Source organism: Leptonychotes weddellii, chromosome X (genome assembly GCF_054177405.1).
Source record: "Leptonychotes weddellii isolate Sample4059 chromosome X, ASM5417740v2, whole genome shotgun sequence".
NCBI lineage: Eukaryota > Metazoa > Chordata > Mammalia > Carnivora > Phocidae > Leptonychotes > Leptonychotes weddellii.
The window spans coordinates 66,478,089-66,502,413 of NC_138385.1; the positions used below are offsets into that span (position 1 = coordinate 66,478,089).

General features: G+C 41.4%; 1 protein-coding gene across 3 annotated transcripts in view; it reads left to right on the forward strand.

Annotated features, from left to right (window-relative positions):
* Positions 1-20,247, forward strand: part of FAM120C (family with sequence similarity 120 member C) — a 106,956-nt gene extending 86,709 nt beyond the window's left edge. Inside the window, exons 11-16 of one of the 3 annotated variants that reach the window (XM_006729956.3) lie at positions 4,168-4,282; positions 5,939-6,148; positions 7,524-7,725; positions 10,762-10,900; positions 11,304-11,361; positions 15,373-17,564. In XM_006729956.3, coding sequence (XP_006730019.1) covers positions 4,168-4,282; positions 5,939-6,148; positions 7,524-7,725; positions 10,762-10,900; positions 11,304-11,361; positions 15,373-15,627 — 979 coding nt within the window. In that variant the 3' untranslated portion in view covers positions 15,628-17,564. Of the gene's footprint in view, positions 1-4,167; positions 4,283-5,938; positions 6,149-7,523; positions 7,726-10,761; positions 10,901-11,303; positions 11,362-15,372 lie in introns of all 3 variants that reach the window. The other 2 variants (XM_031024424.2, XM_031024425.2) reach the window with 2 other exon arrangements.
* Positions 20,248-24,325: the final 4,078 nt, after the last annotated feature.

The window sequence follows — 24,325 nt, forward strand, 5'->3', positions numbered from 1 at the left end:
GTCTAGAATACAGGAGGCATTTAGTAAATGTTATTCCTATGAGTAACCTACAGTTTGCTGCATATATTGTAATATATAATGTTTGTACATAGTATATATAATAACGTAAATACTACTAATAGTAATCAAGCTGTCTTGTCATTGAGATTGAGGAACTTCTGCAGGGAATTAGTAATCCTGTAGTTTTTCCAGAATAAATCCCCAGTGGAATCATATAATTTAACAAATAACACATGATGAACATCACCAAATATTGGTTGGTTTAATAATTACTATTTCCTGCTGTCTCATTCACTCTCTTTGGACACTGTCCTCTCTTTCTTATAATTCATTCAAGGCTGGTTGATTAGCAGTGTTGGCCAAAAGATGGAGCTAGCGTTTCCTTTTGAATATCCTGCTATAGACTCATTTGTTTAGCAAACATTGAGCATCCATTCTGCCATGCATCATACGAGGGTTAGAGAAATGTGAAAAATTGCAAATTAATATTAACAAGTATAAACCAAACCAACCAAAAATCTCACATCCCTAGGAAATTAAATACTCTTTCCTCTGTGAGGCCTTCTCTGATTCTGCCAGGTGAATTTAGTCACTCTTTCCTAAGAGCACCCAAAACAACCTGTTCAACTTATAAAGTCACATCCCTCTCAATGTATTAGTCTTTCGGTGAGCCTGCCTGTCTCCCACACTTGACTTCTTTCGGAGCTCCTTTAGGTCAGTTTTTCTTTCACAGTACTCAGGATGTGACTGGTACAATTTGGCTTTGGAGGATTTTTGTTGAGGTTTTTTGGTTTGGGTTTTGGTTTTTTTTTTCCATGACCTGGTTGATGCATTCAGTCAGTCCCCTAATAAATATTTACTGATACCCACTCTATGCCATGTACTATGCTAGATAGTTTATAATAAATATGAATAAGAAACAAGACAATAGACAGGGCCAAACAGACAAGGTCCTAGATCTCACGGGAACTCACGTGGCCACTTGAAAGGAATATGTTTTCTTTGTACAAAATCAGTCAAGCATTTGAACCTTATTTGTTGTATTGTTCAAATCTTCTGTGATTTTAAATGTATTTTAGGCATATTTTACATGTCAAAGCTCAATGGTAGTATGCTTAAAAGTCTCCCACTGTAATTGCATTTCTGTTCATTTTCTTCTATTTTTGCCTCATATTTTGCCAACAAAATAATATGGAAAGATTAAAAATAAAAGAACGGGCAAAATTAAATCAAGGAAGTATAAATCAAAGAAAGAAACAATAAATAAAATAGTCCCCAAGGCAAAAAAAACATTGAGGACAAAGGAGAATATTTTATATTGATAGAAGATATAAGCTCTGAATTGTGCACTATATAATATAGCATCAAAAACTGTAAAATAGGGGCGCCTGGGTGGCTCAGTTGGTTAAGCATCTGCCTCCGGCTTAGGTCATGATCCCAGGGTCCTGGGATCGAGCCCTGCGTTGGACTCCTGCTCATCAGGGAGCCTGCTTCTCCCTCTCCCTCTGCTCCTCCTCCACCTTGTGCTTTCTCTCTCATAAATGAATAAAATCTTTTTTAAAAAGTATAAAATAGATTATAAGGTATGAATAAATTTTCCAAGGGGGGAATGTGTGGACAGGGAAGAGGGTGGAAATTGTTCTTTCTATGTGGCCCAGGAAGATACCTCCTGGAAAGCCCAGTCATTTGGAACTTAGTTTGTAAAGAAGCAACAGGGCTTGTCGGCATGTCCTGCAGTCCCCAAAACACCCTGGAGTTCAGGGAAATGACAGTCGGGCTTGAAAAAAGAGTAATGGCAGTAGGGCTGCTGTGCCTCTGTGATCGTTCTGGGTGAGGAAAAAGCAGGTTAGAGATTCAAAGCCAGGCTGCCTGGCTGCAGAGCCCAGGCTCTTTCCAGGGCACCATACTGCCTCCTAGTAGTAGTGATGGGATCGGAGTCCCCAGGAATTCATTCCACGTGCCACTCAGAAGAGACCAGCCCTTGCTTTAAATGCCAGCTTTCTGAAGTCTCACACAGCTCCAATAAATATAAATCATCATTGTCTTGTGGGTCTTCAGGAAGCCACAGACAAAGACATAGATGTATATTTTCATCTTTCTCTTCCTCTTTCTGCATTCTTGGTGCCTAGAATATTAAAACATATTCAGTTCATGAAATTCAGGTCAAATACTCATCAGTGAGCACTGGGTGTTATACGCAACTAATGAATCGCTGAACACTACATCAGAAACTAATGATGTACTATATATTGGCCAGCTGAATATAATAATAATTTAAAAAAAGAGTACTTATTTTAGTTAGTGAATTTCCTGTCTTGGGGAATGGCCCCATCATCTGGCCATCTGCTCAAGCCAGAATTCTAGGAATCTTAGACTCTTCTTTTTGCTTTACCCCCTTCTCATAACATGCATGACCAAATCCTATGGATTTATCTCCTCTCCTCAATAGCTCTTGTCTTTGTCCCCTGGTCCTCTCCATCCCCTGAGCCAGTGCCTTTGTTCATACCTCTTCAGCCACAGGTTGCTACAGTTGCCTCCCAACTGTTATCCATGCCTCTTGTCTCTTATCCTATGAGCCAGTCACTATCACTGTCCTGCTGATAATCCTTAAGTGTCTTCTTATATTTTCAGAACCAAGGTTCAAATTCCTTAATACTGTTTTTTGAGACACTTCATGATCTGGCCTTTTTTTTTCCAGTTTTATTGAGAAAAAAAATGATACACATCACAGTATAAGTTCTAGGAGTACAGCATGGTGGTTTCATTTACATATATTGTGAAATAATTACCACAGTAGGATTAGTTACCATCCATCATCTCATATAGATACAAAGAAAAAGAAAAAAATTTCTCCTGGTGATGAGAGTTCTTAGTAGGAGCTACTCTCTTAACAACTTTTCTGTATACCACACAGCAGTGTTAGCTATAGTCATCATGTACATTATCTCTAGTACTCATTTATCTTATAACTGGAAGTTTATACCTTCCTGACCACCTTCCCCCAAACTCCCCTTCCCCCAGTGCCCCCCCCCCACCTTTGGTAACCACAACTCTGATCTCTTTTTCTATGAGTTCAGTTTTGTTTTTTTTTTAAGATTTTACTTACTTATTTGACAGAGAGAGACACAGCGAGAGAGGGAACACAAGCAGGGGGAGCAGGAGAGGATGAAGCAGGCTTCCTGCTGAGCAGGGAGCCCGATGTGGGGCTTGATCCCAGGACCCTGGAATCATGACCTGAGCTGAAGGCAGACGCCTAACTACTGAGCCACCCAGGCACCCCTATGAGTTCAGTTTTTTTAAGATTCCACATAGAAGTGAAATCATGCAATATTTGTCTTTCTGTCTGACTTACTTCATTTAGCATAATGCCTTCAAGTGTCCTCCGTATTGTTGCTAATGGTAGGATTTCCTCATTTTTTATGGTTGAATAATATTCTGTTGTATTTGCGTATATTACCACAACTGCTTTATCCACTCATCCATCAGTGGTCACTTAGGTAGTTTCCATGTCTTGGCTATTGTAAATAATGCTGCAGTGAACATGGGGTTGCAGATATCTTTTTGTGTTAGTGTTTTCATTTCCTCTGGATATATTCCCAGAAACAGGATTGCTCGATCATATGGTAGTTCTATTCTTAATTTTTTGAGGAACCTCCATACTGGTTTCCATAGTCTGGCCTACTTTCTAATCCTGCCTTCTGTCACTGCAAACCTGCTTAGCTCCAGCATTATGGAACCTGCTATATCATACTGGACTCCACAACCCTGTGCCTTCATGCGTACTGTTCTCTCAACCTAGAACATCCTTTCCCCACCTTTTGTTTCACTATTTTCTACAGGCCCTTTGAAACCCAGCTCCTACTGACTTTTTTCAGCATGACCTCTCTCACTTTTCCAGCCTCGCCCTCTTTTGTGCTCATGTAGCACCCTGGGCATTCTTCTATCTTGGTATTTACCACACTGTCCCGTCATTGTTGATACACTTGCCTATCTCCTCTACCACCCAGATTGTAAGCAACCAAAGGCAGAGACTCTTTTACTTTATTCTGTTGGAATTGCCAAAACCTCACCTAGAGTCTGGTCCATGATAGGTTCTTAGCTTAGTAAATGTTTGTGAAATGAATAAATGAGCTTTTGTGGCTCAATAATGATGCTTTTATTTTCTAGGTACATGGTTCAGTGGCCTGGTGGCCGAATCCTGCACCGCCATGAGCTTGACACTTTCCTTGCCCAGGCAGTATCTACCCAGCTTTATGAACCAGATCAACTTCAAGAACTCAAGGTGATTTGATCTTCCCTCACTTAAATTCTTTCTTTTATGAGTTCATGGCTTTCCTTTTGGTCTTTTCCCCCGCCCCACACCCCCACCCCCCCGGAGCTGGGAAGAAGAGTAAGTTCTGCAGGTAAATGTTTGATTCACTTTAGCCAAACATGTATGTTTGTTAATAAAACCAAGAGGTGCCTCTACCACTGCTCCCATATGATTGGGTGAGAATGGACAGAAAAAATGGATATTATACAGCACAAGTAAGTCGTGGCCACAAACCATGGTCAGGGTTTCTGACTCTTGCAAGATACACTACAGGGGATTTTCCCTGGTGTCCTCTGTTTGTTTCTGAGTAAATGTCCACCCTCCCTTTATAATAATATGTATTGGGCATTAGAGGGAAGTCTAGAAGAACATAAGGCAGAAAGTAAATCCACCATATAACTGAAAGCATTAGAACATACTAGGTTAGAGGGCAGGCTCTGAAGCCAGGCTGCCTTGGGTTTGAATCTTGGCTTCCTTACTTCCTAGCTGTGTGATTTGGGGCAGGTTGCTTAACCTCTCTAGCTTCAGTTTCCTTACTTGTAGGGTTATGAGGATATTAAATAAAATAATCCATGCAAAACACTTATTAGAACAGTGTCTCGCATATTTTTAGTATCCAATAATACTAGTTATTAGACTAGCTATTAGTGCAGGCCACCCCTCTCCTGACTTCAGTAGCCGTGGTCTTTTGAGAACCTAGGATGAACCTGGAAAAGCAGCAGTCCAGTAGGACTTAGAAAATTTTAATTTGAATGAGGTTAACTAAGGGAAAGACAAAAACAGTCTAAGGAAAACAATGTTGATTCCTTTTTACGGTAAGCGTAATATTGCTTGGCACTAAAGCAGTTACTGAGGCCAGATCACATGTAGGAGGGGACCTACAAGTACTTCCCCTTTTCCCATTGAAGCCATCTAACATGCTCACTTGAGATAACAAGTATAAACATTTTGATGTTTTCTTTATCTTTTGCCATGCATTTTCTACATAGTTGAGGTATTGTTGATGTAATCACATATTGTATTTTTAAACTTAACATAGCACATATTTTCTGTGTCTTAAAAAAGTGTAATAAATTTATTACATGTATGTATCATTTAATTATTATCACATTAGCCATTTGGTTTCCAGTTTTCTCCAATTGTATGTAATGTTATCATTAAGATCTTTATGCATAGAGCTTTATTCTCAGCTCTACTTCCTTAGAATAGATTCCTAAAAATAGAATTTCTGAGTCAACAAATGTGAACATTTTCAGGGTTACTGACATACTGCTTAAGTGTAACATGCATTCCTCATCAGCTTTGGGTGTTCTTTTTTGTCTTTAATTTTTAAATTTTTTTCTAATTTGACAGGCCAAAAAAAAAAAAAAATGGTATCTCAAGGTGGTGTCTTTTTAAAGTTTTAAAGCTGATGTCTTTTTTTTTGGCGGGGGGCGGTAATGAGTATCTTTCAAAAACTGTCTCCTGGAACGACATGGATAGAAGCTACTTGTGCACTCAAATGTCTGTAATTAAAAGGCAGCATGTTCAGATTTAACTAGAATAATCAACACAACGGGGATAAGAGTAAATGTACCCAATAACAGTAAGTTTTTAATAGTAGTTTTTCTTCTGTGGTGGTTTCAGATTGAGAAACTGGATGCCCGAGGGATCCAGCTTGCTGCCCTCTTCATGAGTGGGGTTGACACAGCTCTGTTTGCTAATGATGCCTGTGGCCAGCCAGTCCCGTGGGAGCACTGCTGCCCCTGGATTTACTTCGATGGCAAGCTGTTCCAGAGCAAGTTAATTAAAGCAGGCCGAGAGCGAGTATCCCTGCTTGAGCTCTGCGATGGCCAGGTACCAGCAAGTTGGGTGGCTGCTGAGGGCCATCTCTGATCTGCTGTGGGGATGAATGGGCAGAGGGTGGAAAGGAGCAGAGACATTGGAGAGGGAGGGAGGAGAAGTGGGAGAACATGTCTGCCATTAACCTAACTTGGTCAAGGATCAGCCCAAAGGCCCAGAGTCTGATATGTACATGCTATAAAATCATATGTTGGAAAGTGTTTTTTTATGAACTTCAAATTTTCATATTGTTTTCTTACTCTGAGTATTTCTTTCCCCTGGAATACTCAGATATACTGCCTTTCCTGCAATTCTTAGAATTTCATTTCCCTTATTTGTAAAAAAAAAAACTGCAAGTTACTTTTGCAAGTGATGATATCTTTCGTAAAGGAACTATGTTTGGAACTAGAAGAGGGTGGTAAAGTAGATGACAGAGTAGAAGCACGGGATTTTTTACAATGAAGCCTTAGGAAAGATGAGGAAAGGCACCCTTACTTACTCCTTTATCCATTTGGGGGGAATGTGCTGAGGGACTAGAACAGGGATTGGCAAACTACCTCAAAATTCAAAACTTAGAATTTTTATTCCAGTAAGGTTTTATTGGAACACAGCCACATTCATTCATTTATATATTGTCTATAACTGCTTTCCCCCCGCAACAGCAGAGTTGTATAGTTGTGACAGAGACAATATGACCCTTTTCAGAACTGGTTTGTTGACCTCTGGCCTAGAGGCCTGGACTTATCCTGGACAGAGGTCATGGTCTCTGATCCTGGGTATGGAGGAAAAGGTTAAAAAGGTTGGCGTATGTAAAAAAAAAAAAAAAAGGTTGGCGTATGTCAGGTTTTATTCTTTCATCTAATTCTGTTATTTCCCCCTTAAAAAATAACCTAGCCTTTTTCTTTCTGGTCATGTGATAGACCATCGGTAAATACTTATAGTTATATTTGTCTTCCTGGACCCAGTCAGTGTGCCTCACAAGCCCTCTGTCAGAGCTAATATGATAGTTTGGTGTCATGCAAACAGTGCCAGGCAGGTTTTCCTGGGTATGGCTCCTTGCGCCATTTAACTCCAGACCTCAGTTCTCTTAATGGCAATAGATTTGTGAAACTGTACCTAGAGTGCCCAATACTGTGCCTGAAACATAGAAGTTAAAAAATGGCAGCTGTTGGGGCACCTGGGTGATGTAGTCGGTTAAGCGTCCAACTCTTGGTTTTGGTTCAGGATCGTGACATCGAGCCCCATGCCGGGCTCCGCACTCAGTGTGGAATCGGCTTGGGTTTCTCTCTCCATCTCCCTCTGCCCCTCTCCCCATCTCTCTCTAAAATAAATAAATAAATCTTTTTAAAAAATGGCAGTTGCTATTATTAATTCTATTCTTCCTTTGAAGGCTGACCTGGCAACCAAAGTGGAAAAGATGAGACAGAGTATCCTTGAAGGAGTCAACATGAACCATCCACCACCTTCGGCTCTACTTCCATCACCTACTTTTGTGCCTCCCATGGTGCCCTCTCTCTACCCTGTTTCACTTTATTCCCGAGCCATGGGCTCAGTGCCACCTCCCCCTCAAGGACGGAGCCGGGGATTTGCCGGTCAGTACCTAAGAATGAGGTATTTGTCATCCTCAGTCTGTCTTGCAATAACCCATCCAGTAATTATTGCCAGATACAGAATCAGCAGTTTCATATATATATTATCTAATTTACTTGAAGAGAAGTTTATTGACAGGAAGGGGTGTAGCCTAGGAAAGAAAGTCCACTGACTTCCCAGACCATGCTCCATAGAGGTGGTTGGTCCCTGAGGATTTGACTCTCACCAACCAAACTCACAAAGTAATTGATGTAGAAACCTGGAGCTACTTTATTACTTTTGAGAACTATATCTCAAGTGAACTGGATCATCATAGTTGCCGGTTAGCTCACTCATTCCCCATAGGCAGATGTACATAGGAGCTTCCAGAAAGACCAAATGGGAGGTAAGAGCAAATGACCAGTGTCCACAGACAACCATACCTGATGTACCCATTTTTGCTCTGGGGGTAGGCCTGACACATTTCCAGAAGCATGGAGAGAAATAAGTCACAGTCTGTGCCCACGAGGGGATTGCAGTTTAATGGGGAAAACAAATACACACACATACACACAGACATATATAAGTATAAATCATGGTGACACCTGAGCTGTGGCTTAATGACGAATAGACAGTCATGCTTAGGTAGCTCAGATACTGATCCTAATAATTCAAACAACCCTGGCAAAACAGGATATTTTAATAGGGACATTTTGACATGAAATCAAGGTTCTGTGATCAGGTGGGAGTGTCGTTGCTATGGTTGAAGATGTTTGTTGTCTATTTTTTTTTAAGATTTTATTTATTTATTTGACAGAGAGAGAGACAGTGAGAGAGGGAACACAAGCAGGGGGAGTGGGAGAGGGAGAAGCAGGCTTCCCGCCAAGCAGAGAGCCTGATGCGGGGCTCAATCCCAGGACCCTGGGATCATGACCTGAGCTGAAGGCAGACGCTTAACGACTGAGCCACCCAGGCGCTCCTGTTTGTTGTCTATTGCTCATCATTTTAAAAAAATAAAGCTGGAAGTTGAAGTTTGTCTTAAATTTAGGATCAAGGCTCTCCTTAGATGAGCAGTGTGAATATCTGCTCTGTTCAGTCAGGTAATGATCAAGCCTTATAAACCAGGGAGCCAGCCATTCATTCATTCCATTCCTTGAAGCTGACTTTAGAGATCCTTGCTCTCATTCTTTGCATGTTGATTTTATTGTGTCTCAGAAGACAGCCTTAATTAAGGCTAAGTTCTCAGGAGGTCCTTGCCATTGTCCTAGCTCCCAGTGATGCCTGGTCTCCAGTTACTGGTGGTTCATGAGGAACCTCTTGCCTCCTGAAAGGCCACGATAAGATCCCCAAATGCAAGTCTTTCTAGCCTTCTTAGGACTAGCTCTAGTACCCTAGTTCCTTAGACTCCCACTGTCCTATGATTGAAGGGCTCTTTACTGGCGACCTGCTTAGTGAGCGAAGGGTTATTAACATTCGTTTTTTTTTCCATAAACTAAAATTAAAGGTTTACCTGAACTCTGTATTCTATGAAGGCTTCCCTTTGTGCCAGATTACAAAGCTCTGCTGTGCTGGTGAGCTCATACATATATACGGAGTTGGAATTTCCTGTTTTAAGGAGATATGCTATCTTGTCTTAAATTGGTTCTGGTTTTCAACTGTTGCTGTTCTTGCTTATTAATTATAAATTACTTTCAGTTTAGTTTCATTATTTTCCATTTAGTTTGGTAGTTTGGCTGAGCCTCCATTGTGTAGTGGTACGTATTTGAATCAAAAGTGGTTTGGGCCCAGTTTATATTAAGTAACCAGAATTTAAATAAACACTTAAAAGGAAAAGAAAAGTGGTAACAATGCATCATGGAACACTACATCAAAAACTAATGATGTACTCTATGGTGACTAATATAACATAATAAAAAATAAAGAAAGAAAAAAAAAAAAGGTAAGTGGTTTTGGCCCAAATGAATAAACAAACAGAAAGCAGAATCAGACCCATAAATAGAGAACAAACTGATGGTTGCCACAGGGGAGGGAGGTGGGGGGCTGGGCAAAATGGGTGCAGGGGAGTGGGAGGTACAGGCTTCTGCTTATGGAATGGGTAAGTCACAGGGATGAAAGGTACAGCATAGGGAATCTGGTCAGTGAATTGTGTAATAGCGCTTCATGCTGACAGATGGTAGCTGCGCTTGTGAGCAGAGTGTAACTCCGCAATTCTTGAATACCTATGTTGTACACCTGAAACTAATGTAACATTGTGTGCCAACTAAACTTTAATAAAAAGAAAAAAGAAAGGAAAATAAAAGTGGTTTTGGCATATAATTTTCTAATAACTAGATTTTAGGACATTCATTCTTTCAGCAGATATTGAATGCCTACTATGTGCCAGGCTCTGTAGCTGAAAAATGAGTCGTCCACACCCAGCTTGCCAAAGTGGATGTGCTACAGATCTTCGACCCCCGTCCCTAAATATGCTTCCACTATGAACCTTTGTTGTTATCAGAGTTGTTTTTTTAAGATTTTATTTATTTATTTGACAGAGAGAGAGAACACAAGCGGGGGGAGTGGGAGAGGGAGAAGCAGGCTTCCTGCCGAGCAGGGAGCCCGACTGGGGGCTCGATCCCAGGACACTGGGATCATGACCTGAGCCGAAGGCAGACGCTTAACGACTGAGCTACCCAGGCACCGCAGAGGTTTTGTTTTTTGGTTTTTGTTTTTTTAAGATTTTATTTATTTGACAGAGAAAGAGACAGTGAGAGAGGGAACACAAGCAGGGGGAGTGGCAGGCAGAGGAAGAAGCAGGCTCCCCACTGAGCCAGGAGCCCAATGCGGGGCTTGATCCGAGGACCCTGAGATCATGACCCCAGGACCCTGGGATCATGACCTGAGCCGAGGGCAGATGCTTAAGGACTGAGCCACCCAGGCACCCCCCACCCCGAGTCTTTATTTCTCTTTATCATAGAGAAATGGAAATAAGCAGAGTAGGGGGCGCTGTAGGATCTTTTTTTCCACCTCTTCTCCTACCTTGCACTTAGCATTCACTGCCCTTCTTCCTGTCTTTCCAGGTCTCCATCCAATCCCGCCCCAAGGAGGAAAACTGGAGATTGCCGGGATGGTTGTGGGCCAGTGGGCTGGCAGCAGGTCCTCCAGGGGCCGAGGCTCTTTTGGCATGCAAGTTGTTTCTGTCGGTGGGCCAGGAAAAGGGTATGTATTCCAGTAGGTTGGTATGAGCTAATGTCAGTCAAGGTGCCATTGGGAAAATGCCCAACTATTGAATACTTCTGTTAAGGTAAGAGGCATTAACTAACTTTCCATTTTTAAAGCCAGTTTTCAGTTTAGTTCAGCAAACATACACTCAATTCCCTGCCTCAATGAAAAAGGTTTTGCCCTAGAGGAGGATATGGGACACAGAACAATTTAGTATGATACAGAAATGAGAGAGAGAAAGGTTTACAATGGTAACACAGAGGAGGGGCATCTAACTTAAGAGGGTCATCTAACTTAAGAGGGTCAAACTTCCTAGAGGAGGTGAGTAGTTAACTAAGTGAAAATGTGGGTGTGGGCTCTATATGTTCCTCAGGATCACTTTTTCCCTCACTTTCTACAGGCATGGAAAAGAACAGACTGGTAGAGGATCCAAAGGACATAAAAAAGGAAACAAACAAGTAAGCCCTGTTTTGAGATCATCTGGCTTCTATTTGATACCTCTTGTCTTTTCAGCTAACTTGCAAAAGATCAGATCAGGCATGGAAGACTGTTTTCCTAGCTTCTCCCAGCATTTGATTCTATTCTGTTGCTCTCTAGCTGTCTAGTGAGGGTTAGCCTGCCCAGGATGTCCCCACAATGCTGCAGAGTGTCATCCTTTTCCCTGAGTGAGACCACAGGATAGAAACCAGGCACTGTGTCCTGAACACCCATACCTAGCATAGTATGTGCTACGTGCAGCCGTAAAGGGGCCAGAGTGAAGTTAACAGTGGGATTGCCTGCTGCTCAGGCTTTCTGAGGGACTACCAGAGATGCTCAGAAAATTGGCCTTTGCCCTTTGCTGAATATGAGAGGGAAGGAAGTGTTGCCATTTTGTTTATTCTTAATGGCTCAAAATGGTCTTTAACTTTCCTCTAATGTACACCTTGAATTATAATACAGTTTCTGCTGGTCTTCATTAGACATGCCCCTCTCCCCAGATATGAAGAACCTAATCTTATAGTGAATCAGAATCTTGTATGGACTCAGCCTGCTGGGCTCCTCATAGTATAGCAGCTATCATTTCTTTCTTTCTTTCTTTCTTTCTTCCTCTCTTTCTCCCTCCCTTCCTTCCTTCCTTCCTTCCTATTTATTTAGAGAGTACACATGAGCAGGGGTGGGGGAGGGGCCGAGGGAGAGAGAGAATCTTTTTTTTAATCTTTGATTTTTTATTATTATGTTATGTTAATCACCATACATTACATCATCAATTTTTGATGTAGTGTTCCATGAGTCATTGTTTGCACATAACACCCAGTGCTCCATGCAGAACGCTCCCTCTCCAATACCCACCACCAGGCCAACCCATCCTCCCACCCCTCTCCCCTCTAGAACCCTCAGTTTGCTTTTCAGAAGGGAGAGAGAGAATCTTAAGCAGGCTCCATGCCCAGCACAGAGCCCATCGCAGGGCTGGATCTCACGACCCTGAGATCATGACCTGAGCTGAAATCAAGAGCGGACGCTTAACTGACGGAGCCACCCAGGTGCCCCAGCAGCTGTTTCTTGAGTGCCCCCTTTCTACCAAGCCCTCTATTAGACATTTTACATGCAGTTTCTAATCCTCCCAAGGGTCACTGATGAGACCATACTGCAAAGCAACTTTGACATAGGTTCTCAGTCCCAAATTAGCTCTCCTGTATACAGCCAGCCCTCGTTGCATCCAGTTAATCCCCACTGTCTAATGTTTTCTCAAAGATACATATTTGCTTTAATGTTATTTTGAGGTAAAAATGGAACTAGAATGGTAAGTCCTCCACACCAGTCAGAGAGCAAGGAGAGCAAGGACTTTGGGATTTTTCCAAAGCTTCTCAACTTTTTCCAGAAGCTGTTCAGTAAGATACAAGGGATTATACTTAGAAGGAAAACTGGTCGCTCAGATAGGCTCCCATAAGGTAATACAGCCTTGATTAACTCACCATGATTCAGGGTCTGATCATTAGGTATATGGTCTGAAAAACCGGATTTTTTTTTTTTTTTTTTTTTTTGGTACAATAAGAGTAGCTCTATCTCTCAGGGGTTGACTCACATTAAAATCACAGAAATAGCTATGTGGATATGGCTGAAAGAGTGGCCTTGGGGAGAAGAGAGGGAGGGAAAGATACTGAAAGATCTGTGAAAGATTTAGTGAAAGGTACGAATTCACAGTACTTTATCTCAATCAAGTACTTTCCACAGTAATTATTGTGATATATTGTACATTTACTCTTTTCTGGTCACTCTTATAAATACTTGTGAGGTGCTTATTATTCTCCATTTTAAACAGGAGGAAACTGAGGCTCAGAGGGATGAAACATCTTGCCCAAAATTATCTATCAAGTCAATATCTGTGTTGCCATTCCGTCCTGAGCTGATTCCAAAGCCCTGTACTGTCCTGATTCCACTGCAGTATAACAACTCTAATTGGCAGAGACAAGATTCAGACTTAGGTCTGGCTGACCCTAGTGCATACACTCTTAACCATTTCTACCAGAGCTTGCTTTCTTTAAGTGTAAGCTGCAAGGGGAACCATGGTAATGGAAGTTTGCTTGGGGACTTGGAATCAAAATAATATTAGCTAGCATTTATTGAGCATTTATTGAGTTCTTACAGTGTGCCAGGCACAACGTGTTCTAAGTGCTTTACATGGAGTATCTCATTGAATCCTTATAGGAATTTAAAAAACAGATAGTATTATTATATTTTACAGATGAAGAAACTAAGGGAAAAAAAGGGATGATAGATGATCTTAAGTTTCTCTTTGCTAAGATTACTGGGGATACTGTTATCTACTCCAGAGGTAGCCTGGCCAAGGAAATTCTCATGTTGACTTTGTTTTTAACTCAGGCATCGTTTCTGGGCAGAGCTGCTGCTGATTGCCTTGATGACTCTCCTTTTTCTGTTCAGTCACCCTTTCTTCAGAGTATGAGATCATTGTTCCAGCTTATTAAATCTGCTTACGTTATAGTCCTGCGTTCTTTATTTTTCTAAAGTCTGTTTATTTTTTTTTTAGTAATCTCTGCACCCAACATGGGGCTCAGACTCACAACCCCGAAATCAGGAGTTACATGCTCTTCCGACTGAGCCAGCCGGGTGCCCCTATTGTCCTGTCCTCTTGAGATTATTCCTAGGCCACTGGATTTTTGTGTATTTTCAGATTCTTAAGTCACTTATTGGTAATGTTTTGATTTCTTTGTTGACTCCCTCAGGTAGCTAATTCCATCCATTGTGCGGATTTTTACTAGCTGCATCTTTTTTTCCAGGTTCTTGAGCAACACTTTATAGTAGTGCCCATAGTACTACTATACAGTAGTACAGGTTTTGGAGCCAAATGATCTAGCTTTGAATCTGGCTCTGCCATTTACTAGCTCTGTGACCTTACACAAGTTACTTAACTTCCCTGTGTCCTAGTATCCTTGTCTGTAAAATGGAGAAATTGGCATCTACCTCACAGAGTTATTATGAGTATTAAATGATATAAAGTGTTTATCACAGAGGCTGTAACATGGGAAGTACTCAATAAAAATTAAGTTATTATTTATAATTGACCACAGATTCAACAGGCATTAGATTTCTGTTACACTGAATTGAATTTAAAATAAATAAATAAATAGATAGATAAATAAGATTTCCATTATGTATTGTATCTTAGTGGAAAGAATGAGGTCTTTGGAGTCAAATAGACTTGGATGTAAGTCTAGGCATGCCAGTGACCTTGGGCAAATCATTTTACTTTTTTCTGAGCCTCATTTGTCTTATCCATAAAATAGACAACAGAGTACCTGGCACACCCAACCACTTAGCAATCGGAAGCTGCTATTTTCCTAATAACATTCATGGAGAGACAGCCCTGCACTGCAAGGTAATGCAGTTCATGTCATTAGCATTTCAATAGCAGTCACATCCCTGGAATTAACAGAAAAACAGGTGACTGTTTTTAGTTATGAAAGATTCTGTGGAATAGTGCATAGAGATCTTCTGATTTTCCTTTCCTTTCATTTACATGTCCAGTTGTCAGCATTGGACAGTATTGTGCAGTGGTTAAAGAGAATAGACTTTAGAGGCTGACCCACCTGGCATGGATTCCTGACCCCACTACTTTCTATCTGAGTGTCCTTGAGCGAGTTACTTTAACCTTTCTGAGCCTCAGCTTCCACATCTGTAAATGGGGCACCATGTCTACATTCAGGGTTCCTACTACTATTAGAAAAATACATTGTAAAGCTTTATAAATGATAGCTATGTCATTATTATGTGGTTGTCATGGCCATTGAGTTTTGGTCAAATCTGTCTGTTGTCACCCTAAGTTCTCAGGACAGTCATCAGAGTGTACTACTAGGTGGTAACAAGCTTTGGGCTTTCTGCTGTGTTTGAAGAACTGAAGCAGCTTCTGGAGGCTAGCTTAAGAACATGTTTGGGTAATTACCATTTCCACTGACTCTCTCCATCTTTGACAGGGCACTTCCGATGGAGTTTCTAAATCCCTGGAGCCTCATCAGGGTCGGTCCCACTCCCAGGTAAATGGAAACAATGGCACATTGATCAAAGAAGAGAAGAGTGATCATCATCTTCCAGCTCCATCCCAGTGTGCCTTACCCAGAGACAGCAACATGTGTAATAATGGTAACCGCTACTTCCCTGCGAAGAATGGGGAGAAGAGCCGCTTACGAGAGCAAAAGCTAGGAACTGTGGTACAGCAGAAGGAGGGGTAACGAGCAGAAGATGGCTTCAGCAGATCAGGAAGAGAGGAAAACCTATACTTTTCTGATTGTAGGCCCAAGTTAGAGGAGGACCTAAATGCTTTCCCTAGATTTATCCAGCATTTTATTGGGATGTCCTGTTGTATTCATCTTTTCCCGTTCCCTGTGTTTCTCTGGACCTCCAGACTTAGTGGTCTGCTTCTGGGGAAGCTCTGGCAGAGACGAATGGCAGCAGGACTAGCTCCTATTCTCAAATTGAATATGAAGTGCCAATATTCTCTTTGCCTCCCCTGGGAGCGTAGTAAGGCAGTGTCTGTCAGAAATCTGGTGTCATCATGTAAGGCCCTATAGAAAAGTTCCAGCTTTGGTTTTCTGAGTCTTCATCACGTTACTCATTTACAAAACCCATGGATGGTAGGGGTAGGGACTCCCGTCTATGGCCTCCTAACTTGCTTTTTCCTCTATGAAGTAGTGGGACCTTGGTATATAATCCGTACCTTCCTCTCACTCTTTCTCCCCATTCACCTCATCCAGGATTTTGTACCACCGCCTCTAACTCTGGCCTGACAATCAGATAGGTAAATGTTTTCAGGGAAGTGAAATAGTATTGGTTATTTTATTTTATTTTTATTTTTTATTTTATTTTATACACTTTAGAAAAAAACAAAAACTACCAATGGCCTTTGTACTGGGGGATTCTAGTGAGTCAGAAAAGTACTGGGCAGATTTTTCCTGCCTCTGAACTAATGCATTGTTTGTAAAATAGAAGATGTGGCGCAGTTCACCCACTCCCTGCTGCCCACACCCTGAAAGGGTGGGAATCGATGTATTAAAACTGAGTTCGAAAGGGAACTGAAAAGACAGTGCGTGCGTGCGTGTGTGTGTGTGTGTGTGTGTATGGGTGTGTGGGTGTGTGGGTGGATGTATATATGAATGTGTGTATCTATATGCATACACATACCCTTTATATAAAGAGACAGATCTATTTATCTATACGTATTTTATATATATAAATATATGTGTGTGTGCGTGTGTGCGTGCATGCACACATACATACATACATGGTGATGTCCCAGAGGATTTACTGAATTTCCCAGAAATGCTTCCACTGCTATGGAGTGGTGGGTTTCAAAAGACCACACTTTAAAATCCTTACTGAGTCACAGCCCATCAGTTATGTGAAGATGGGCTTCTCTAAAGCAGACAAAAAGTACTTTCCAGAGATTGCCTGTTCAGAACAACAAACAGTTGGGTTGTCACAAGTTTAATCTTGAACAGAGCCCTCACATCCCATAGAGTGAACACAGGGAGGTTGGAATGGCGTGGGGAAGATTCGGGCATTTCCTTCGGGGGGAACAGCCTCGTTCAGAGAGAGAAAGGGGATGGGAGGTGATTACCAGGGCTTGCAGCCAATTTGGAGGAAATCTCATCTGGAACTCCTGGGTCAAACTGGCCTCAGGCTAGAATTGATTGCCATGAATCCCTGAAGGAGAGAGGACTAGCATTGGAAAGATGGGGTAGGGAAGTGTGAGGAAATCAACAATTTGATTTTACATGCCTAGATTGTTTTATTTGTTCATTGACATTTTGACTACTGGATCTTTTCATTTGCTTTGCAAGGAGGACTTCAGAGGACTCTGGCCCAGGCCTTTAGGGGCGTTCTGGAAAGGCTCCCAGCCCCTGAGGAGGCCAGAATCTGTCCAGGACAAAAAAAGCTGTTCTTCCTTGCCGGAGATACTCTTGAGACAACCTTGCATTTCCAGTTTCCCTCCTCAGTAGCTTCGGTATGAGGGATGGGAACATGGCTTACAACAGATTAGCATTGTGTCTTCATTCAGGAACTAAGGCTTCCAGCCTTACACATCTCCTTTTGGGCTCTGTGATATTCTTGCCCAAGAAGTACCATTTCTACAGGAATTCAACCGACTAGACTTCTAGCAGGGTTTCTCTCTCTTTTTGAAAAACCCCATGCACCTTAACCCACAGTAGGTCCTTGGTGATTTTTTTTCCAGACAACCAGAAGGCTGTTTGCTCACTGCCCACTTACAATGAGTGCATCATGAGAGATTGGAAACAGTCTCAGACTGTTTAATCCTAGTCTGGCCCAGTTTAAAAGAACCCACAACTTGTAGGGGGAGGGAGCCCTAGAATGCCTCTCTCCCTGCCCAGACACTTCTTACATAAACCAAAGCAAGATGACGAGAGTGCACACCTAGCAAGATATAACCAGGAACAAAGTGTACAGAGACCTCCTCTTTGGATTTGCTCCCTTAATTTGGTCCCCCCTCTTCTAGTGGACCTGCCCAGCCTTTCACCAAAATCTTGAAGGTTAGGATTTCTATGTCCAGCAAGAGAGGGATTTGGTAATGCACTTAGGTGGCTTGGAAATTTCTTTCTGGAGCCACAGAGGGAGGAATCCTTCGAAGCTCTAAAAATGACCACACAATTACTGAGCTGAGTTAAATTAAGTATGTAGACACCATTTTCTATGGAAAGGTATTTTCTTCAGTTAACTGTTTCTGTGCATCTTGAATCTATTTGACACAATCAAATGACAGTATTGTTAACTCTCACAGCCTTAAGAAAATTTGTTTTATAGGCATTCACTGTGAGAAGTAAAATTGCTGCTTTGACAGGGATGATTCCAGTTTGCCGAAAGGCTTGCTTTTCTCCCTTCCACACACCTCTGCTTTCTCCTAGCCTGGCCCAGGGTGAAATAAGTGGCTCACTTCCAACCTTGATTTTTATTTGGATTCAGCATTTTGGGTTTGGAAGGTTTTAAGAAAGAACCATAAAGGGCCACATTCCTGCATTTTAATTTATCTGCCAAAATATACAGTTTAGAAGCCAGAAAGGCTCAGGTTCATTACTGAAAGATGAACTTTTTCTTATCTGAGGACAAATTGGGGAAGGTGGGTCTGATCTTTGCTGCAAGTACCACTTGAAGAGACTGTCATCCTTTACTCGAGGTTCCATTTCTTACTATGATATGTGTGGCCTCTCTTGAACAAAATCATATAGGTACCCCCAGAAATGACCCTTTGACCTTGTAGGGCCACAGGCAAAAGCACCCTGGTTGTATATAGCCACTGATTCCCAAAGACTTGCAGTTCTTCTTGATTTCTGCTGGTATGTCTTGGGGTCAGCCTGTAACTCGCACCCTTATTCAGTGGCCAGTCTGGTCTGAACCAGGCCCGACAAACTTTTGCTCACTTGCATCATTTTCATTCTGAGCCAGGAGGACTTTGGGTAGACTTTAAAGCCCAAGAAATGGCACTTGCTTTGGCCAGTGACATTTGATTTTGGTCTCCATCTTGATTTTCTGGCATTATTGATTGGCCAAGTCACATTAGCTTCTTTTGATCACTGAGAAAAACAGCCAGACAAGGCATTAGGGAGGGTGGTTAAGGCGGGGGAGGGGGTGGGGGGGGAGGAATGCTTACGTAGGGTAGGAAGAATGTGGAAGTAACTGTTCGGTTATAGTGATCCAGTCCGTTGGAACCTTAGAAGGCTTGTGTGGGCATGTCAGTGCTACCCTTTCAGTCTCTTAAGACCCCCCCCTTTGAAATGACAATACAAGTAGACCACAGTTTAAAGTAGCTAGTAGAATTCTACTAAGGTTTAATCATTATACTTGTTCATTTCCTGATGCATATTTCCTAAATATGCTTGGGGTTTTGGGGCAGGGGGTAAGTTTTCACTGTTCCATTGTATGTCACTCTATATTTTTCTCCCTCTCGTGACTTTGGCATCTTTAATTTGACCCTCCATTCTCTTTCCCTTGGCTTTATTGCAGTAGTCTGCTGGGGCAGGTAGAGCTCAGTGCACTTATTCCCTTATTACTACTAATTACCTTCAATATTGTCAGAGGTTGTTTTGATGTTCTAAGAAGATAACTTCATTTTTTTTTTTTTTACAAAATCATCTTTTCCAAGTTAAAAGCAAAATAAAATACCCCCTGTGCTAGGGTGCCCATTTCAGCTTTTGACATTGCCCTTGTACTTTCATAGATGCTCTTTTTGTCCGTGTTGGTAGTAACTAATGACTAGTGAATTTTCATGTAAATGAAGCAAATTAAATATTTCAGATTTTATTAATCTCTCATAACCCTGGCCAAATCTGATGACTTCATTTTAGTTACTTTCCCGAAGACACTTCCCCTCCTTTTCTTTTATTCTATTCTCTTCTATTTTTAGAATAACATACTAGGTTAAAGAAACTTTAACTGCAAGGAGTCAATGATTTGTAGTGCTCCCTGATAAATGATGTTATTGACAAAAGTAAATTCTTTCATTGTTTTTTCCTGTGTTAATATCTCTTCTCCTGTGCTCTTGACAGTGTGTTTAGTGGATGGATAATATGTATTTCTCTTTCCCACTCCCAGATTCCAAATTCCCTGCCTTTTTGGCCCACCTCACCACAAAAGCTCCATAGTTTATTAATGTAAGTTTGAATGGATGCTTCTTAGGGGAAACTGCAGGAGTTTCTGGAAGTGTTTCAGAAAGGAATGAAAATGTCTCAGGAGTTGTTCTGTGATGGAAATTGGTCTGTTGTTCTGTTAATGCTGATGGAAAGAAACTTACAGTGCTTAATAAAAGTCTATTCTTTTAGTAAAAAAAAAATGTGAAATAATTTTGGGTGTGTGAAGTTTGATTTCTTCTCCCATTTCTGGATCCCTTTCTGCAAGTGGGGGATATGCTTCTCTCAATTCAGAAATGTTGCACACAGAGATTTAGGAGCCTATATGTAGTTGAATATCAGGGCAAGAGAAATAGTACAAGAATCATCAAAAGGAAGGGCATATTTAGCTTCCTGCTGAACTTTTTTATTTGGATGTTCTAAAGGCACTTTTGACTTGACATTTCCCAGACTGAACACATCCTCTCTTCTGAAGCCTCCCCCTCTCTCTGAGCGACACTACCTTCTACTCAATGGTCAAAATCACAAACCAACCGGGGAGTTATCCTAGACTCATGCCTTTCCCTCACTTCTGAAACCCAACTCCTGACAAGATCTGTTGATAATACTCAACCAGCTTTTTGTTTCTCACATCTGTCCCTTTTTTGTCCCAGCTGCTGTGGTTTAGTTCAGGCCCCTTCATGTCTCACCTGAATTATTGTAGTTGCTCCCCTGTCTTATGCCTAACCAGGAAATTTTAAGCAACATTTCGTGTTTAAGTGTATGGACCTTTTCCCAGTGAAAGGGCCTGTAGCTTTTTTCGGGTTCTTAAAGAAGGCTATGACTCAAGAAACATTAAGAACCACTGCTTTAATCCACCATGTATATCAGCTTCCAGAGTAATCTGTCCTTCTAACATGCTGTACCCCTGCTTCTATGGTCCCTTCATGATCTGGCCCCTGACCACTTTCCTAGCCCCATTTCCTACAACCCTAACCCACTTCAGCAACACTAAAGTGCATCCCATACAGCTGTTAATATCCGTTTCTTTGCATTTGCTTGTACCGTTGCCTAGAATGCCTCTCTCCCCTTGTCTCTGGTGCATTCTCAACTTTACCCCCCAAGATTCAGCTCATATCTTTGTGATTCTTTTCTTGATCCCTGACTAGGGATCCCTGTATAGACTCATCACACCCAGTCCCTATAGCACTTTGCTGCATGTCTGCCCCTCAGTTAAACTCAATCATCTCTGTCTTCTTGGCACCTACCACCCAGCATGCACCTAGCAAATCAAGGACAGCTAAAACACCTTTGAAAATATTCCCTGGTATAAAGCAGATTGTAGACTTCTGAGACAGGATGTGTTGATGGCAAAAACACACGATTGAGTATGAAGGTTCAGCACTGGATGGTATTCATTTAAATGTGTTATGGGGTTATGAAAAAAACAACCCTGAGCTCTGAGTCACCTTTGAGCCATAGAGGGGTGCTTGGAGCAGAGTCTGAAGCCAAGACTCTAGGGCATTTTTCTTACCTTACTGCTTCTGCTGAGTGACACCAGCTGGGCTTGGCCTCCCTAACTGCTCTGTGCCTTGTGTGTACAGAGTACCAAAGGAAACAGCTGAGTCTAAAGGGGAGCATTAGAGGCTTACTGAAGCTTATAAACACCTTACCCTTAAATTAAAATTCTTATTTGTAACATACTTTGTTTTATATTGGGTTTATCATGGCTGTAGATGCCTTTTCCTAGCCTTTGATCTTTGGGGGTTGGGACTCAGAAATTAATAGTAGGAAATCTTTAGCATTTGGCTTTTGAAAGTTACCATTTATTGAGCACCTATTGGGTACCAGGCGTAGTACTAGGCTCTTCTAATCCTCAAACCACTCTGCAAAGTAAGTACTATAAGTACTATCCCCACTTTGTATATGAGCAAATGCATTCAGTGGCGCCCAAGTCTGTACACGCTAGTGAGCAATAAAACCAGTGTTCTAAATCTACGTTTGTTTTGACTAAGTAGATAACTTTGTTTCTGCCTGCCCAGCATTCCTTCTTTCTAGCAGTTAAATTCAGTTTTTCCCTTTGGGGTAGTGCTCCTCCCTATCTTGGGGTAGAGGTGGGTTGGTGGTCAGTCACATGGCTTCACCTTCCCAGTGGGATGGGTATATGATCCGAGCAGTGCCAATTGTGCTTTTTCATGGATTTGAGGGAGAAAGTAACAAAGGATTAAAATGTATCTTCTAAACTCACAAGCATTAGGAATAATGTGAGCCTAGAACATTGCCTTCTATTTATATCTTCTACAACTGGTCTTTGTGTGTGAGAAATATGAAAATTCTGTGGTCATTGTTTAGGAACAGATTACAGAAAGTGATCTATTGAGGTCTTGCCAGAGAGAGGTCTGGGCACTTTATTTTACACAGTTGTATACGTTCACATTTCACGATTCAGTCCTTATATATCAATAATCTCTAACTGTTGAAAAGGGGAGTGTATCAGTCGGGATAAGCTAGGTTTTGCTGCAATAACCCCCAAATCTCAATAACATAACAGAGGTATACTTCTTGTTCATATATGTCCAGCATGCGTTGGCAGGAGCGCTTCATCTACAGTCGCTTGGGAACTCAGACTAACAAGCCCCATTACTGGGTCAGGGGAAGGCAAGTGGCCAAAATGCATACTGACTCTTAAAGCTTAAAATGACACACATCACTTCTCTCTTTTCATCGCCCAAAGCAAGTCACATGTTTGCACCTAACTTCACAGAAGTGGAAAAGTACAATTCTATACTATGTGCCTGGAACAAGGGAGAGGTAAGTTTGGTGAGTTGCAGTAAAAGCATCACAAGGAGAAATGACCCATTTCTGGGTAGAACTGATTTGTCACATTTTGTCTGGTTGCCATTATCTAACCACTTGAGTCATTATACCTAAAATTTGGAATGAAATAGTGAAGGATTCATTCCCATTCCAGTGTCATAAGGGATTCTCTGCATGTGGCTGAAGGTAACACAAGCATTTGAGCTTAGCTCCCCTAACCCACCTTGTGGGGGTGGTTGTGAGGATTAAGTGACATAATATATGTAAAGTGCCTGGCATATCATCCAGTCTTGATAAATGTGAGCTCTTGTTGTGGTTTTGCGGGGAGATGGTAATAGATGAAAGACTTTACACTCCCAGTCCTGACTTCCTGATAACAGATTCCTTCCTAGCCTATAATTGGGTGCCAGTCCTTCCATTTGAATGTGGCTGCTTCCAAAGGTGACCAGTGTGCCCCCAGTCACCAAGTCCTGGGTGTTCATACAGGCCTCATCTCACCGAGGACTTCCACAGTAACTGACACTGAAACAGAACCTATTTCCTGAAACTGGCTTCCCTCACATTTCTCTCCTGTTTTCTCTTTCCTTTTTGACTACTTTGAAAAAATCATGTAATGTTTGAAAACCAAAAGGCAATATGTAACATACGTTATGAGATTAGATAATAAAATGAACACTCATGAGCCCACTGCTCAACCTAAGACCTATTCCATCTCCCTATCTTCCCCAGAGGTAACTGGTACCTTGAGTTTTATTTTTCATTCCCTTGTTTTCTTTTTAAATAATTTCATCACATACTTACCTCTGAATATATTGTTAGGTTTTTAATTTTATAAAAATATAATTTTTATGTAGTCTCCTACAACTTCCTTTGCTCACTCAATTTGATTTCTCTGACTCAAACGTGTTGTTGCTATAATTGTAGTTAATTTGTTTTCACGTCTATATAGTATTCCATTGTATGAATATACCACAATTTACCCATTCTCTGTCCAGTGGTAATATGGGTTTCCATTGATGTTGCTGTGAATACTTTTGCACATGGCTCCTGCTGGGACCTAAGGCATGCAAATGTTCACCTTTATAAGATAGTGAAAAAAAATCTTCTTTGTGTGTGAAAAAAAATTATTTTAAAAAGTAGCATTAAGTGGGAATAATAACACCTGCTGCCTTGCCTCCCTTACAGATAGTTGTGAGAATAAAAGAAGCTAATGGATGTGAAAACACATTCAGTACATTAAGAAGACATGGTTGGCATATTGGTTTTGAGTCCAAGTTCAAACTCCTAAAGTTGACCCATGTGCATGCTAGTTTCTAGGACCAGAAAGACCAAAACTTTTCATTGTCAATTTAAAGTATTTCTAGAATTTTCTGATAAAAAAGGCTAGACTCTTAGATTCTGAGGCAGCTGTCTGTCTGTTTTCCTACCTGACCAGCAACCTTTCTTGTTCTATCCAGTAATAACACCTCAGTTTTCCAAAGATATACCTCTATTC